Genomic DNA, 17,336 nt, shown 5'->3' with positions numbered 1-17,336 from the left:
TGCCAAGGAAAAGCAAAGGCCAGGGTGGCTGACTTCATGCAGGTGGGGATGGGGTGGGGATGCGGTGGGCATGTGGGCTCCTGAGGCCTGGCAGGGACACCACGGGGTTGTGGCTTCAACAGGAGTAAGATGGGCAGCTGCTGCAGGTCTGAGGGCGGAGGGGTCTTAAACTACCCTACTTGTTAACAGGATCACTCTGGTTGCTGAGTGAGACTAGACTGTAGGGGAGAAAGGGAGGAAGCAGGATGACCTCTGGGTGACCTCTGGAAAAGGGACTGTATGCTCAGAAAGGTGGGTGGTCAAGATTCCTTAGCTTTTCTGTACTTCCAAAGAATATTTTAAATTTAAGAATAAAGAAAAGGAAGACACTGGGGTTGTTTGTGATTTCATGGGCAATTGTCTGGTCTGTCTCAAATTAGATGGTAAGCTCCTTTAGACAGAGACCAAAATCTCCTCTCCGGGAGTCTGCAAACACTTTTTATAAAGAGCTAGGTAGTAAATGTTTTTTAGGCTTGACAGACCAAGAGGCAAAAATCGAAGATATTAAGTATATACTTACATGACAAGAGAGAAGACAAATTCGCACCAGATTTTATTGACAAAATTTGAAATATAACTTAGCATGATGTTTTGTGATACGGGAACACTAGCGAAAAGAATGGAAGTATTTGGGGGATAACATTTTGCTTAGTTGGGGTTCAGGGTTCCTGTTTCCTATCATCAAAATTGATTGCAAGTGTTCATCTGTTACTGCTGACCTGTAATGAGATTTTACATATTTTACCTCTGAAAATGTTTTTTTCCACACAGGTAAGTACTGACAAATACTGATCCCTAAAGATATGGTATTGAGAGTATTTATCACTTGGAAGGGCTTTATAGAATTCTGCTAGATTCTCCTCTTGATATTTTAGCATGACACTGCAGATTAATCACTTCCAATCAAAAGTTACGCCCCTCTATTTGCACAGGTAAATGGACTTTGAAATAAGGACATTTCCTTTGCACTTTCACTGAAGTCCAAAAAAACCTTGTTAGAACTGTAGTTTCAGCTCAGAACATATGCCCACACAAATTTGTATGGGTTTTAATTTTTGACAGCGCAGGAGGTATGTAAAGCAACTTGCCTTTACTTGTGATTTAAACATTAGCTGTTGTCTGATTGACTTTACTACGGTATAAGTTTCACACATAAGCTCTATTTTGCCCTATAGTTTTAGGTTGATTTCATAAGAAACATCAAATCTGTAGCCAAAGCTAATTTCTTAATTCAACCAATGTTTTATAATAGTGATTGAGGGTGATTCTTCTTATTCAGAAAAAAATTCCATTTCAGTCTTGAGCTCAAAAAATATTGCAATAACGCTTTACATCTGCTAATCTATTGAATTGCTATGTGGTTGAGCAAGATAGGATATTCAGCTTCTACTGGTTAATAACACATGATAGATTCCAATATTTTCTGCAAAGTACCTGCTGTTGAATAATAAAATGAACAACCATTTGCTTTAAAGGGTTTACATTTTCAGAAGCTTTGTAAATTTGTCCAACTAAGCCTTTTTCTGCTCCACAAGTGTTTTTACCATCATCAACTGTAAAACATCTTAACGGTTTCCATCAGGTTGTACTGAATTTTTGTTTTCTGAACCTCTTTGAAAATGTCCCTGCTCCACACACACACACTAGTTACAGCCTAATTCTTCAGGCGCTTCAAACTCAGTATTGGTTTCTCAAATAAACAGCACCAGGCTTATCAAGCAACACCATTAGTCTTATCAAGGGCCAAAGAATACCACTGGAAAACATTTGCCTTTTTTTAATTGTCTGTTATTGTTGCTCCCAATGTCAACGCTTCAAGAAACTGTTACAGCTGAAAGATCAATAGTCTTAAAAAAGTTTATTTTCAGCTACTGAAATAAATCAGTTTAATTAACTCACCATCAGTAAATGACTTTTCTTGTCCAACACTTGGAAACTTACTTTAGTTGCAGCCTCATTTTTATTTTTGTGAAGAAATTCTGCTATGATGAACTATTTCATTTAAACTTTTCCAATTTTTCTGGTCATTATCTTCCTGGAAGTTGGGAATGTTGTGGTGAGTGCTTAGTCTGGTAAGGTCAACACTTACTTTATTAAAATTTTTAGTGCAGTTGCTGTTGCGTAATAAACACAATGTTTTGCCATTTAATTGGATAACAAAATAATCCACGCTTCAGTGTGCCTTAAAAATAAAACATGAAGTCCACTTTTCTTTGTTTTGACATGATAGGCAAGTATCAATAATAAAAGTAAATATAATGTCACAGTACATGGCACAGGGACAGATGTCTAGTTATAACCGAGTTGATGTAATTCTGAGTGCACCAGACAGCTGTTCAAAGTGAAGAGAGTGATCCATCCCATCTCTGTCTCAGTTACCCAACTCTGGGCAGTTGGTCGTGCTGAAGCAGCCAGAGACAGCGCGTAAATGATGGAGTATGGCTGCTTGGAGCAGCCTGCGTGTGCAGTAAGGAAGGCTCGCCTTCCTCCTCTGTGCCAACCACCCACACCCACACCAGCATTTACTTGTTGACTTTTTAATTATGGCCATCTGACTGTGAAGTGATACCTCATTGTAGTTTTGATTTGCATTTCTTTAATAATTAGCAATGTTGAGCATCTTTTCTCATGCCTGTTGGCCATCTGTGTCTTCTTTGGAGAAATGTCTATTCAGGTCTTCTGCCCATTTTTTGATTGGGTTGTTTGTTTTTTAAATATTGAGTTGTATGGACTGTTTTTATATTTTGGAGATTAAGCCCTTGTCAGTCACATCATTTGCAAATATTTTCTCCCGGTCCATAGGTTGTCTTTTCATTTTGTTTATGGTTTCCTTTGCTGTGCAGAAGCTTGTAAGTTTGATTAGGTCCCATTTGTTTAGGTTTGCTTTTATTTCTTTTGCCTTGGGAGACTGACCTAAGAAAACGTTGCTATGATTTATGTCAGAGAATGTTTTGCCTATGTTTTCTTCTAGGAGTTTTTACGGTGTCACGTCTTATATTTGTCTTTAAGTCATTTTGAGTTTATTTTTGTGTATGGTGTGAGGGAGTGTTCTAACTTCATTGATTTACCTGAGACTGTCCAGCTTTCCCAACACCACTTAATGAAGAGACTGTCTTTTCTCCATTGTATTTTCTTGCCTCCTTTGTATTTTCTTGCCTCCTTTGTTGAAGATCAGCCATTATTCCTTGGAGTCCTTTTTCAGCCTCACTCTCTTTGTCCTCTCTTTCTACAAGTCCAACGACATGAATGTTAGATCTTTGGTCATAGTCTCACAGGTCCCTGAGGCCCTGTTCACTTTTTTTTCACTCTATTTTCTATTGGCCAGATTGGGGAATTTCTACTGTTCTATCTTCAAGCTCACTGATTCTTTCCTCTATCATCTCTAGTCCAATATTAAGCCCATCTATTGAGCCTTTTATTTTGGTTATTGTATTTTTCAATTCTAAAATTTTCCTTTGGTTCTTCTTTATAACTGATTTTCCATTTTTTTATTTACGTCAATCATGTTGATAACTTCTCCTTGAAATATTTTTATGACTCCTTTTATATCCTTGTCAGATAATTCTAAAATCTATGTCATCTTGGTGTTGGCATTTGTTGTCCTTTCTCATTCAGGTTGAGATTTTCATAGTTTTTGGAATGACTAGTGACTTTTCATTGAAATCTGGACATTGTGGGTATTATGTTATGAGACTCTGAGACTTTTTACGTCTTGTGTTTTAGTTGGCCTCCTGACAGCACTCCAGTGGTGCCACCTCCTTACTGCCAGATCAGGGGGGTGGAGGTAGGGGTGAATTCTATGTTCCCGTTGACCTCCTGCCAATGTCAAGACACAAATTAAATTAACGCTCACCATCTTTTCTTTAATTTCTGAAAATTGATCCAGTGGATAGAAGGAAACTATATAATTTTCAAGAGTAATAGGCTAGTTGTACTGGAGTTATTCCAAGCTTTAATAGTAAATTTATCAGAAGTCTTTCCAAGCTTTGTGAAAGTGTCAGAGCACTAATTGTGCTGCCAGGAACCACAGTGGGCCCGCTGTAGCCAGGCAGGGCACACTGTGGCCTCAGGATGTGTCAGACTCATCTTTCTGAAGCAAAAGAACTTTTCTGAAACAAGAGCAAAGAGGCATGAGAATTGGCTTATTTTAATTCTTTCAAGAGACGCTGAAAGTTAGGACTTCAATATGGCAGAAAGTTGTTAAAATATAAGGACATAAACTTGGACCTAGATGCAAGTGTATGATCCAACTACCTAAAACAAATAAAAACTTGGTAATGTGAACCAAAATAGAAAAAGTGCATAACAGTGTTAGCAGTGCTAGTCTTTGTAGGAAGGCATATCTGTCCTTTGACTATTCTCCTCCAACTGTGCTGTGAGGTACACGGATATTTTTATAATGAGAAAGATATGATAACTTGTACATTTGAAATCCACAACACAGTGTGTAGCTTGGTGTAAAGAAATGCTCAGGTCTCACAAGAAGTGAGAGAGAAGAGGTGAAGAGGCCTGATCTGAAGTATACTGGTCCCAGTGGTAAGAGACAGGCTTGTGAGATTTGCATTCCACTCCTCCACATCACTGCACTATTTTTAAAGAAAAGCCTTTCATTTTTTAATTAAAATAATATATGTTCATTTTTTAAATTACACAATAGAAGTGTGTAAAGTGAATAGTGAAAATTCCCTTCTCCCTCACACAATCACTTACCTCCCCAGTGAACCAGTTTTTCCACCCATGGAATAGTGTAAAATAGACACTTTCAAATCTTTTAGTAGGAAAGCCATTTCTATCAAATAAAAATTTAAATCGGCCACCCAACATCTAAAAGATAAATTGGGGAGCTCTATGACCCCTCCACCCCCACTTGATGGTGTCAGAAAGACCTTGGAGAACATAGCGCTCACTCATCCAATTAGTATGAATTAATTATTGTGGCTTGAATGCACATCCTATAGCAGGCTCCGTGCTATGTGGAAGGGATATACAGAGAACGTTGTGGAGAGTGCCTTCTAGAGGGAGGGACACATAAACAAACAAACAGCTACATACACACATTTCAGCTCATGAGAGCACTCAGGGGAAAAATAAACCTGGTTGAAGGAGACAGGGTGAGATGGGCTGGGCAGTGGCAGCAAGGTGGAAGCTTGCTCTGGGAGGGCCTCTCTAACAGTGATGTTTGAGCAAATACTCAGAGGGTCAAAGCAGCAATTCCACAGACATCTGGGGAGAAGTGTCTCAGGTGGAAAGAACAAGTGCAAAAGCCCTGGTGGGAAAGTTCTCTGCATGTTTGAGGGACAGGCCTGGTGAAGGTGAATTCTGAGAGGAGGCACAGGCACATGATGGTGGGCATTGAAGGCTACTGGAGGGCTTTGGCCTCTACTGCTAGACAGTTGGGACCCACAGGAGAGATTTGAGTTGAAGAGAAATATAATGTGTCTCATATTCTGAAATGAATAATCTGGCCACTGTGTGGGGATCAGTCTACAGGGTGGAGTCAGGGTGAGAGCAGGAGCCTGAGGAGGGCTGGCGCATTACCCAGGTGATGGAAGGTGCTGCTGCCTTACTCAGGCCAAGGGAGCAGTGGAGGAGGCTCTGAAGAGGGGGTAGATTCTGCACAGATTCTCAAGGTGGAATCCGTGGTATGTGCCACCAGATTGGATGTGGGGTAACGAGAAAGAGAAGAGTCCGGGATGACTCCAAGGTTTGGGTGTTTCCAAAGTGCTGGTTGGTGAGAAGAGCTGGTTGATGCACAGTTCACAGTAGCAGGGCCCAGCACTGAAGCCAACCACCCCCCAACACACACACACACATCATCCTTTCACATGTCTCTCGCCAACTCTCACTCACCCTCTGACTAATACAAAATGCTTAACAGAAAAGAGGCTTGCCACAGCTAAGTCAACAAGCTAGTGAACGGTAAGTCACTCTTTTGTCATTTTTACTTTACGTATGGTGCTATTGACCCTGTTCCTTTTTGCACTCAGTTGATGCATTATCCTTTATTCCTAATCAAGAGAACTAAGTTTTAACTACACAGTTTTCTCCAGCTTTCATTAGATTACTGAAAAAGAATAGAACTCTGGCTCAATGTCTACCTCACTGAGATAAATTTTCTCTGAAAATGGGAAAAAACACTCTAAATAAGAGAATACCCAACTTGAAGTGGCTAAAATAGTAAGGGCACATGCTATTTCCCATAACAAGAAACAGGCAGTTCCAGGATGGTTAATCAGTAGCTTGACCATGTTACCAAACCAAATTCGGGTCTGCTTGCCTGTGTGCAATAAAGCCAATCTACTGACATAGGTTGTGGTGAAAGAAAGGACAGCATTTATTACAAGGTGCTCAACATGGGGCCAAGCAAGGAGAACGGGCATCTTACCCTCAAAAGACCTGAACTCCTTGAAGGCTTTCAGGGAAAAGTTTTTAAAGGCAAGGTAAGGGAGAGGGTCAAGGGGTGTGTGATCAGCTTGTAGATTTCTTCTGATTTGTTGGTGGTGAGGTAACAGGGAGGTATTTCAGGAGTTAACAGAAAGTTAACAACTTTCTGATTACAACCCATCTGGGGTCTACTTGCTTGTGGTGAGCATACAGTTAACTTCTCCCACCTGATGGGCGTTTTAGTATCTGTAAAACAACTCAAGGATATGACTCAGAATATTATCCATAGCCCTTGAGGAGGAACTACATGTCCTTGACTTTGTTTAATGGCTAAACTATTATTATTTTGTCCTGCTTGATTTTTTTCCTTTGTTTCTGCATTTTCTAACTTCTTTGATTATATTTTCTCTTTGGAGTTTGGGAAAGGCCTAGGAAGCTAAAGCTTCTCTACAAACCAAAGGTGGAGAAGGTCTTACTTCTTTCCCCAGGAAGACCCCACAGTGTCCTGCTCAGTTTCAACCACAGTTTGGCTGGTTGGCTGGTCTGTGATTTTCTCACAGCCACAGAAGTTCAAGCATTCTTGCACAAAGAAGTCCTGTTTCTTCTGATGCACCTTTTGTTGTAGAAAGAAACTTTCCCAGGGGTCCCCCCTCTAGTTAACTTCTCATCCTGTCTCAGTGGCCAGGTCTTAAACCAATCGTTTTCCAGGGGAGTGGAAATGTGTGTCTCTGTGGCTGGGGAAGGACCAGGGCCAGGGCCATTGGTACCTCAGCAAATCTGCGTTGTTGTCAAGGAAGTAGGAGGAGGCTACTATCACAATTTGTTGCTGTGTTGTTGTCCCAGGTTTTTCTCATCACTGCTCGTATGGTATGGTTTCTTCTCACACTGACCCTGGGCGTGGCATGTGACTTGCTTTGTTCAATGGAGCATTCGCAGTCATGTAGGAAGAGACATGACAAGAGCTTGTGCATTGGGGAAGATCCCTGCTTGCCACTCTTGGGAAGCTTACAACTACCGCCATGTGAGTAAGCCTGAGCTGGCCTGCTGGAAATCTGGGACCCACTCATTCTCAGTTAGCCAGGACCAAATTTCAGACATGTGCCTGAGGCCATTGTAGACCAACCAGACACCATCTTTCTAGCTGATTATGGTCACATGAGTAGACCAGCAACGAACTGTCTAGCTAAGTCCAGCCCAGCCCCAAATGCTGACCCCCAGAATCATGACCTAATAAATGATTGTTTTCAGCCACTAATCTCTGAAATTGTTTGTTACACAGGTGTAGCTGATTAATACAGTAGGCAGTCATGTATTGGATATATTTGATCGGAATTATTATTCACAGAAGAAGAAACTGTATATAGAAAAAATATATTTGCCTAAAGTTTGGAAATTAATACCTATTAGGAATGTTAGATCTGCTAGCCTTGACTTTCCAAGATGGCAGAGCAGTAGGAGGACATGGAGTTCATCTCTCCCTACAAATGCATAAAGAATACATCTACAAATGGAGCAATTCTCTCGGACCACCTGCTGAACACTGGCAGAGGAGAGGACCTCGGACACCTAAAAGGACAAACGGGATCCCCATGTAGCCAGGTAGGATGAAAGAAAGAAAGGAAAAGGAAGAGGAGAGAAGGCAGGATGGGACTTGCATCCCTGGCAGGAAGCTGAGAGTGAGGAGAGGTTCCTGCATCTGGGGAGGCCCCCTCACTGGTGGATAGGACTACTGGGACAGAAGGGGAGTTTTAGGGGCTCAGAGGAGAGCCCAGTGGCCAGTCTGTGGCAGGCAGGACAGAGTGAGACCTAGACAGATAGTCCTTACCACAGCCTTGTTCACCCCAGCCTGAGAAGGTGTCCACCAGTGCACATGGGGGCTGGGGGCTGGAATGCGGGGTGTGAAAAGCAGACCTGGGGAGGGGCCTGCTGTTGGCTGTGAGAAGATAGCCTAAGGGGACAGGAGTGACAAGTTCCCACAGAAGTGAAACACCACTGTTGTGTGATGCACAGGGGCTGGGGCCACCATTGCAGCCTCTCTGCCCATGTGCCAGTCCCCACCTCTACAGGCACTAGGGAGGGCTCCCACCGGAGCCAGCTTGAGTGCCCCTGCCATCACCTCCTCCACCTCCCCCCAACTCTGACCTGAGCAACCTGCTCACCCTGATTGCTGCCTGATGGGCTTGCATGCCCCAATTGCTACCCAGCACCCTCCCATCTGGCAGCCTGCTTACCCTGATCACCATCTTGGCTCCTTCCTGCCTGGCAGGCTCCTGTGCTCCTGAGCAGACTCCAGTGGGGGGAACACGCGCAGAGGTGGGGCTGAAAGCACAGCTGAGCCCCAGGGGCCACGTGACTGAGGAGGAAGAGAGGAAATCTCTCCTTGTGACTGCACAAACCACGGAGTTACACCTATGCTGACAGCTTCTTAAATTCAGCACCTGCAAAACATCGAAAGGACAAGTGCTCCTGAAGCTGGGACGGGTCTGGCTTTAGCAGCTGTGGACTTTGTGAGCACGTACACACAGTAGTTGGGCCAGGCCAGAGTCTGAGCTGACTCCATAGCTCCCACAGCAGGTCCACATGCTTGCTGCTGCAGTTCTGGGACCTTACCTCAGTGGATCTGCCAGTGGCCTGGTGAAAACAATGCCTGAGAGTCATCAGGGCCAATTGCTGGCATACCCACAGTTAAGGTGGAACCGAGAGCAGTGCCAACACCTGTGTACTTTGTGAGCCTGCACAACAGGTGAAAGGGGATACAACAGCACATTCACAGGTGAAGAGCTCCAGCCGAGGAAAACTCAGTGGCTTCTCTCCCAGTGGGAGTGCTCCAATCCTGCCTACCTCACACCACAGATCAGAAACACAGCTAAGGAACAGATCTGGGGGCCTCTACGCCAACAACTAGGGAGCAGACCCCACCCCTGAGAGGGCATTGAAAACCACAGAGCAAACCCCCTAACAAGTAGGTAATGGCACAAGTGTCTGGACCAACCTCACCTATCAGAGGGCAGACACCAGAAGCAAGGGGAACTAGGAACCTGCAGCCTGAGGAAAGGAGACCACAAACACAGTAAGTTAGAAAAAATGAGATGACAAAGAAATATGGTGCAGATGAAGGAACAAGATAAAAACCTAAAAGAACAACTAAATGAAGAGAAGATAGGCAATCTACCTGAAAAAGAATTCAGAGTAATGATAGTAAAGATGATCCAAGGTCTTGGGAAAAAAATAGAAGCACAAATCAAGAAGACACAAAAAATGCTTAACAAAGAACTAAAAACAAACAGAGGTGAACAATACAATAACTGAAATGAAAAATACACTAGAAGGAATCAATAGCAGAATAGCAGAGGCAGAAGAACAGATAAATGACCTAGAAGACAGAATGGTGGAAATCTCTGCTGCATAACAAAATAAAGAAAAGAGAATGAAAAGAAACGAGGACAGTGTCAGAAATGCCTGGAACATTAAACACACCAACATTCAAATTACAGGAGTCGCAGAAGAAGAAGAAAAAGAGAAAGGGCCTGAGAAAATATTTGATGAGGTTATAGTCAAAAACATCCCTAACATGGGAAAGAAAATAGTCGCCCAGGTCCAGGAAATGCAGAAGGTCCCATACAGGATAAACCCAAGGAGGAACAGTCAAGACACATACTGATCCAACTAACAAAAATTAAATTCAAAGAAAAAATATTAAAAGCAAGAAGGGAAAAGCAACAGATAACATACAAGGGAATGCCCATAAGGTAATCAGCTGATTTTTCAGCAGAAATTCTACAGGCCAGAAGGGAGTAATAGGACATATACAAATTGATGAAAGGGAGAAACCTACAAACAAGAATACTCTACCAGCAAGGCTCTCATTCAGGTTCGATGGAGAAGTCAAAAGCTTTAGAGACAAGCAAAAGCTAAGAGAATTCAGCACCACCAAACCAGCTTTACAACAAATGCTAAAGGAAATTCTCTAGGCATAAAACACAAGAGAAGAGAAAAAAAGAGGAAGGGAAGAAAAAAGACCTACAAAAAGAAACCCCAAACAATTAAGAAAATGGCAATAGGAACCTACATATGGATAATTACCTTAAATGTAAATGGATTAAACGCTCCAACCAAAAGACACAGATTGGCTGAATGGGTACAAAAACAAGACCAGTATATGTGCTCTCTACAAGAGATCCATGTCAGACCTAAGGACACATACAGGATGAAAGTACGGAGATGGAGAAAGGTATTCCAAGCAAAGGGAAATCAAAAGAAAGCTGGAGTAGCAATACTCATATCAGACAAAATAGACTTTAAAATAAAGACTGTTACAAGAAACAAGGAAGGACACTACATAATTGTCAAGGGATCAATTCAAGAAGAAGATGTAACAATTATAAATATATATGCACCCAACATAGAAGCACCTCAATATATAAGGCAAATGCCAACAGCCATAAAAGGGGAAATTGACAGTCACACAATAATAGCAGAGGACTTTAATGTCCCAATTACACCAATGGGAAAATTAATAAGGATAAAAAGCCTTAAATGACACATTAGTCCAGATAGACATAATTAATATCTATAGAACATTCCATCTGAAAGCAGCAGAATACACTTTCTTCCCAAGTGCATACAGAACATTCTCCAGAATAGGTCACATCTTGGGTCACAAATCAAGCCTCAGTAAATTTAAGAAAACTGAAATCATATCAAGCATCTTTTCTGACCACAACGCTATGAGATTAGAAATCAATTACAGGGAGAAAATGTATAAAACACAAACACGTGGAGGCTAAACAATATGTTACTAAATAACTTCACTGAAGAAATCAAAGAGGAAATCAAAAAATACCTAGATACAAATGACGATGAAAACACCATGACCCAAAACCTGTGGGAAGCAGCAAAAGCAGTTCTAAGAGGGAAGTTTATAGAAATACAATCTTACCTCAAGAAACAAGAAAAATCTCAAAGAAACAACCTAATCTTACAGCTAAAGCAATTAGAGAATGAAGAACAAAAATCCCCAACGTTAGTAGAAGGAAAGCAATCATAAAGATCAGAGCAGCAATAAATGAAATAGAGACAAAGAAAACAATAGCAAAGATTAATAAAACTAAAAGCTGGTTCTTTGAGAAGATAAACAAAATTGATAATCCGTTAGCCAGACTCATCAAGAAAAAAAAGGGAGAGGACTCAAATCAATAAAATTAGAAATGAAAAAGGAGAAGTTACAACTGACACCACAGAAATACAAAGGATCATAAGAGACTACTACAAGCAACCATATGCCAATAAAATGGACAACCTAGAAGAAATGCACAAATTCTTAGAAAGGTACAACCTTCCAAAACTGAACCAGGAAGAAATAGAAAACATGAACAGACCAATCACAAGTATTGAAATTTAAACTGTGATTAAAAACAAAAAATCTTCCAACAAACCAAAGTCCAGGACCAGATGGCTTCACAGGCAAATTCTATCAAATATTTACAGAAGAGTTAACACCTACCCTTCTGAAACACCTCCAAAAAAATTGTAGAGGAAGGAACACTCCCAAGCCCATTCTATGAGGCCATGATCACCCTGACACCAAAACCAGACAAAGATATCACAAAAAAAGAAAATTACAGGCCAATATCACTGATGAATGTAGACGCAAAAATCCTCAACAAAATACTAGCAAACTGAATCCAACAGCACATTAAAAGTATCATACACCATGATCAAGTGAGATTTATCCCAGGAATGCAAGGATTCTTCAATATATGCAAATCAATCAATGTGATTCACCACCTCAACAAATTGAAGAATAAAAACCATATGATCATCTCAATAGATGCAGAAAAAACTTTTGACAAAATTCAACAGCATTTATAATAAAAATTCTCCAGAGAGTGGGCATAGAGGGAACCTACCTCAACATATTAAAGGACATATACAACAAACCTACTGCTAACATCATACTCAATAGTGAAAAGCTGAAAGCATTTCCTCTAAGATCAGGAACAAGACAAGGATGTCCACTCTCACCACTATTATTTAACATAGCTTTGGAAGTCCTAGCCATGGCAATCAGAGATGAAAAAGAAGTAAAAGAATCCAAACTGGAAAAGAAGGAGTAAAACTGTCACTATTTGCAGATGACATGATGCTATACATAGAAAATCTTGAAGATGAAATCCAGAAAAAATCCAGAAAACTACTAGAGCTCATCAATGAATTCAGTAAAGCTGCAGAATACAAAATTAATACAAGAATCTGTCACATTTCTATACACTAACAATGTAAGATAGGAAAGAGAAATTAAGGAAACAATCCCATTTACCATCTCATCTAAAGAAATAAAATGCCTAGGAATAAACCTACCTAAGGAGGCAAAACACGTGTACTCAGAAAACTGTAAGACACTGATGAAAGTAATTGAAGATGACACAAACAGAAGGAAGGATATACCATGTTCTTGGATTGGAAGAATCAATATTGTTAAAATGACCATACTACCCAAGATAATTGACAGATCAAATGCAAACCCTGTCAAATTACCAATGTCATTTTTCACAGAACTAGAACAAAACAATTTTAAATTTGTATGGAAACACAAAAAACCTGAATAGTCAAAGCAATCCTGAGAAAGAGAAACAGTGCTGGAGGAATCAGGCTCCCAGACTTCAAACTATACTACAAAGCTACAGTAATCAAAACAGTGTGGTACTGGTGAAAAACAAGAAATATTAATCAATGAAACAGGATAGACTGCTCAGCAATAAACCCATGCACCTTTGGTCAATAAATCTAGGACAAAGGAGGCAAGAATATACAATGGGGAAAACATGGTCTTATCAGTAAGTGGTGCTGGGAAAACTGGACAGCTCCATGTAAAAGAATGAAATTTGAACATTTTCTCACATCATATATATATAAATAAACTCAAAATCGATTAAAGACCTAAGTGTATAAATGGACACCATACAACTCCTAGAAGAAAACATACACTCTTTGACATAAGTCTTAGTAATATATTTTTGGATCTGTCTCCTCAGGCAAGGGAAACAAAAGCCAAAACAAACAAGTGGCACCTAATTCAACCTAAAAGCTTTTTTTTTTTTTTTTTTTGCGGTACGTGGGCCCCTCACTGTCGTGGCCTCTACCGCTGTGGAGCACAGGCTCTGGACACGCAGGCTTCGCAGCCACGGCTCACAGGCCCAGCCGCTCCGTGGTATGTGGGATCTTCCCACACCGGGGCACGAACCCACGTCCCCTGCATCAGCAGGCAGACTCTCAACCACTGCGCCACCAGGGAAGCCCAACCTAAAAGCTTTTGCACAACTAAGGAAACCCTAAAAAATATCAAAAGCCAACCTACGGAATGGGAGAAGATATCTGCAAATGATATGTCTGATAAGGGGTTAATATCCAAAATATATAAACAGCTCATACATCTCAATATCAAAAACCCAACAATCCAATTAAGAAATGGGCAGAAGACCTGAATAGACAGTCTCCCTAAGAAGACATACAGATGGCTACAGGTACATGAAAAGATGCTCAATATCACTAATCACCAGGGAAATGCAAATCAAAACCACAGTAAGATATCACCTCAGACCTTTCAGAATGTCTACCATGAAAAAGTCTACAAGTAGCAAATATTGGCGAGGATGTGGAGAAAAGAGAACCTTAGTTCACTGTTGGTGGGAATGTAAATTGATGTAAGCACTATGGAAAACTGTATGGAGGTTCCTTAAAAAACAAACAAAAAAAATACAGTTACCATATGATCCTGCAATCCCACTCCTGGGCATATATCTGGAGAAAATTCCAATTTGAAAAGATACGTGCACCCCAATGTTCATAGCAGCACTATTTACAATAGCCAAGACATCAAAGCAACCTAAATGTCCATTGATAGATGAATTTATAAAGAAGATGTGGCACATGTATGCAATGGAATATTACTCAGCCATAAAAAGAGAATGAAATGATGCCATTTGCATCAACGTGGATGGACGTAGAGATTATCATACTAAGTAAGTCAGACAGGGAAAGACAAATATCATATGGTATCACTTATTTTTGGAATCTAAAAAAACATGATACCAATGAACTTATTTCAAAACAGAAATAGGTTCACAGAGATAGAAAACAAAATTATGGTTACCAAAGGGGATAGTGGGGATGAGGGGGACAAATAAATTAGGAGTTTGGGATTAACATACACACACTACTATATATAAAATAGGTAAACAACAAGTACCTACTGTATAGCACAGGGAACTATACTCAGTATCTTGTAATATCCTATAATGGAAAAGAATCTGAAAAAAAGAATATATATATCTCTATATACATATATATATATGTCACTTTGCTTTGCACTTGAAACTAACACAACATATAAAAGGAAGACAATGGAAGAATGGATTAAAATTTTAAAAACATGATCTACCTATAAAAGACTCACAAAGATACAAAGACAAAATAAGTTGAAATTTAAAGGATGCAAAAAAATATTTCACTCAAATAGCAAACAAAGAGAACAGAAGTAGCTATATTATCAGACAAAATAAACTTTAAGGAAAAAATGTGCAAGAGACAAAAAAGGATATTATATATTGATAAAAGTTCAAATTCATGAAGAAGATATAACAAGTCATAAACATACACATATACAACTAACAGCAAGTTCCATGAAGTGAAATTGACAGAACTGAAGGGAGAAATAGACAGTTCTACAATAATAGTTGGACAATGTGATATCCTATTTTCACTAATGGATAGGACAACCAGGCAGATGATCAGTAAGTAAATAGAAGACTTGAACAACTACAAACTAATCAGACCTAAAAGACATATACAGAACACTCTACTCAACAGCAACAGAATACACATTCTTCTCAAGTATATATGGGCCATTCTCCAATGTATATCTCCATACTTAGTACACAAAAAAAGCCTTACTACATTTTAAAGATTGAAATCATACAAAGTAGGCTTCCCTGATGGCACGGTGGTTAAGAAACCACCTGCCAATGCAGGGGACATGGGTTTGAGCCCTCGTCCGGGACGATCCCACATGCTGTGGAGCAACTAAGCCCGTGAGCCACAACTACTGAGCCCACGTGCGCACCTAGAGCTGGTGCTCTGCAACAAGAGAAACCACCACAATGAGAAGGAGCCCGCGCACCACAATGAAGAGTAGCCCCCAAGTGCCGCAACTAGAGAAAGCCCGAATGCAGCAATGAAGACCCAACGCAGCCCAAAATAAATAAATTTATTTTAAAATAAAGAGAAATCAAATAAAGTATCTTTCCAAACACAATGGAATGAAACTAAACTGTACTAATAAAAGGAAAACTTAGAAACTCACAAATATGTGGGAAGTAAACAACACACTCAAGCAACTGATGGATGAAAGAGAAGTCACAAAGCAATTTTGAAAATATCTTGAGACAAATGAAAATAGAAACATGTCATACCAAAACATATGGGATGCATCAAAAGCAGTGCTAAGAGGTAAATTTATAGGGGCGAATGTTTACTTTGAAAAAGAAGAAAAATATCAATCCTTCTCAAACTCTCCCAAAATATTGAAGAGGAGGAACATGTCCTAATTTATAATTTGGAGCAACTGTTACCCTGATATCAAGGCCAGAAAAAGACACTAAAAGAAGAGAAAAACTACAGACCAAGATCCCTTATGAATATTAATGCAAAATCCTCAATAAAATACTAGCAAACTGAATTCAACAGCTAACATCCTGTTTAATATAATAAAAGAATAGTACACCATAACCAAGTGGGAGTTATTCCTGTAGTGAAAGGATATTTCAGTGTACAAAAAAAATTTTTAAAAAAATCAATCAATGTAGTATACCACATTAACAGAATGAAAGGAGAAACCACATGACCATCTCAGGGTACTGGGTTCGGTTCCCGGTCAGGGAACTAAGATCCCACAAGCTGCGGGGCACAGCCAAAACAACAACAACAAAAAATTCCCAGAAGAATGGATAAATAAAATGTGGTATACCTGTGCATGTATACATACATACATACATATATATATATGTATATGTGTGTGTGTGTATATATATATATATATATATATATATATATATATATACACACACACACATACACACAATGAAATACTATTCATCCATCAAAAGGAATAAAGTTTTGATACAGGCTACAACATGGATGAACCTGAATAAATTATGCTGCGTGAAATGAGCCAGAAGGAAAAGGACAAATAATGAATGATTCCACTCATATGAAATATCTAGAATTGGCATTATTCATAGAGACAGAAAGTAGATTAGAGGTTACCTGTGGCCAGGTATGCAGGCAATGGGGATTTGTTGCTACATGGGTACAGTTTCTTTTGGGGTAATGAAAATGTTTTGAATTAGTGGTGATGGTCACACAACATTATGAATGTAATACACTTATATATGGTAAAACGGCAAATTTTGCTATGGACTGAATTATGCTATGGTCCCCTGAAAATTTGTATATTGAAGCTGTAACCCCCAATGTGATGGTATCTTGGAAATGGTGTTGGGAAAATTAATAGTCTTGTTCAGGCTTCAGAGACAACAATGGGCCTTTGACTAAACAAAGACCCTGAAAGAAGCTCCATACCGAACTGCTGGACTATGTGCAGGTCAGCTGAATCGGTGAAAGCAGGTTTTGAGAACCAACAGATAAAAAAGGGAGTAAGTCACGAAGCTTCCTGGACCTTGGGAATCTGGCCAGTTCCCAGGGATCAGCGAACATTCTGAAACTTAGACTAAAGTATCAAAGCATTTATGCTAATAGCCAGAGCTGCATATTTGCATGTAAGCTGATGACTACCGGCTTGCAGCTTGGCGTGAAAAGCAGGACTCCTTTGAGCGGCACTCTGAAGTCTCACCCGT

General features: G+C 40.0%; 1 protein-coding gene across 1 annotated transcript in view; it reads left to right on the top strand.

Moving 5' to 3' along the window:
• CFC1 (cryptic, EGF-CFC family member 1) overlaps positions 1-17,336 on the top strand; it is a 70,442-nt gene that overhangs the window by 37,072 nt on the left and 16,034 nt on the right. Inside the window, exon 3 of the mRNA XM_067742379.1 lies at positions 3,763-3,823. Coding sequence (XP_067598480.1) covers positions 3,763-3,823 — 61 coding nt within the window. The remainder of the gene's footprint in view (positions 1-3,762; positions 3,824-17,336) is intronic.

Source organism: Pseudorca crassidens, chromosome 6 (genome assembly GCF_039906515.1).
Source record: "Pseudorca crassidens isolate mPseCra1 chromosome 6, mPseCra1.hap1, whole genome shotgun sequence".
Taxonomy (NCBI): domain Eukaryota; kingdom Metazoa; phylum Chordata; class Mammalia; order Artiodactyla; family Delphinidae; genus Pseudorca; species Pseudorca crassidens.
Note: the sequence above shows the minus strand (reverse complement) of the source record. Positions and strands in the feature narration are given on the sequence as shown.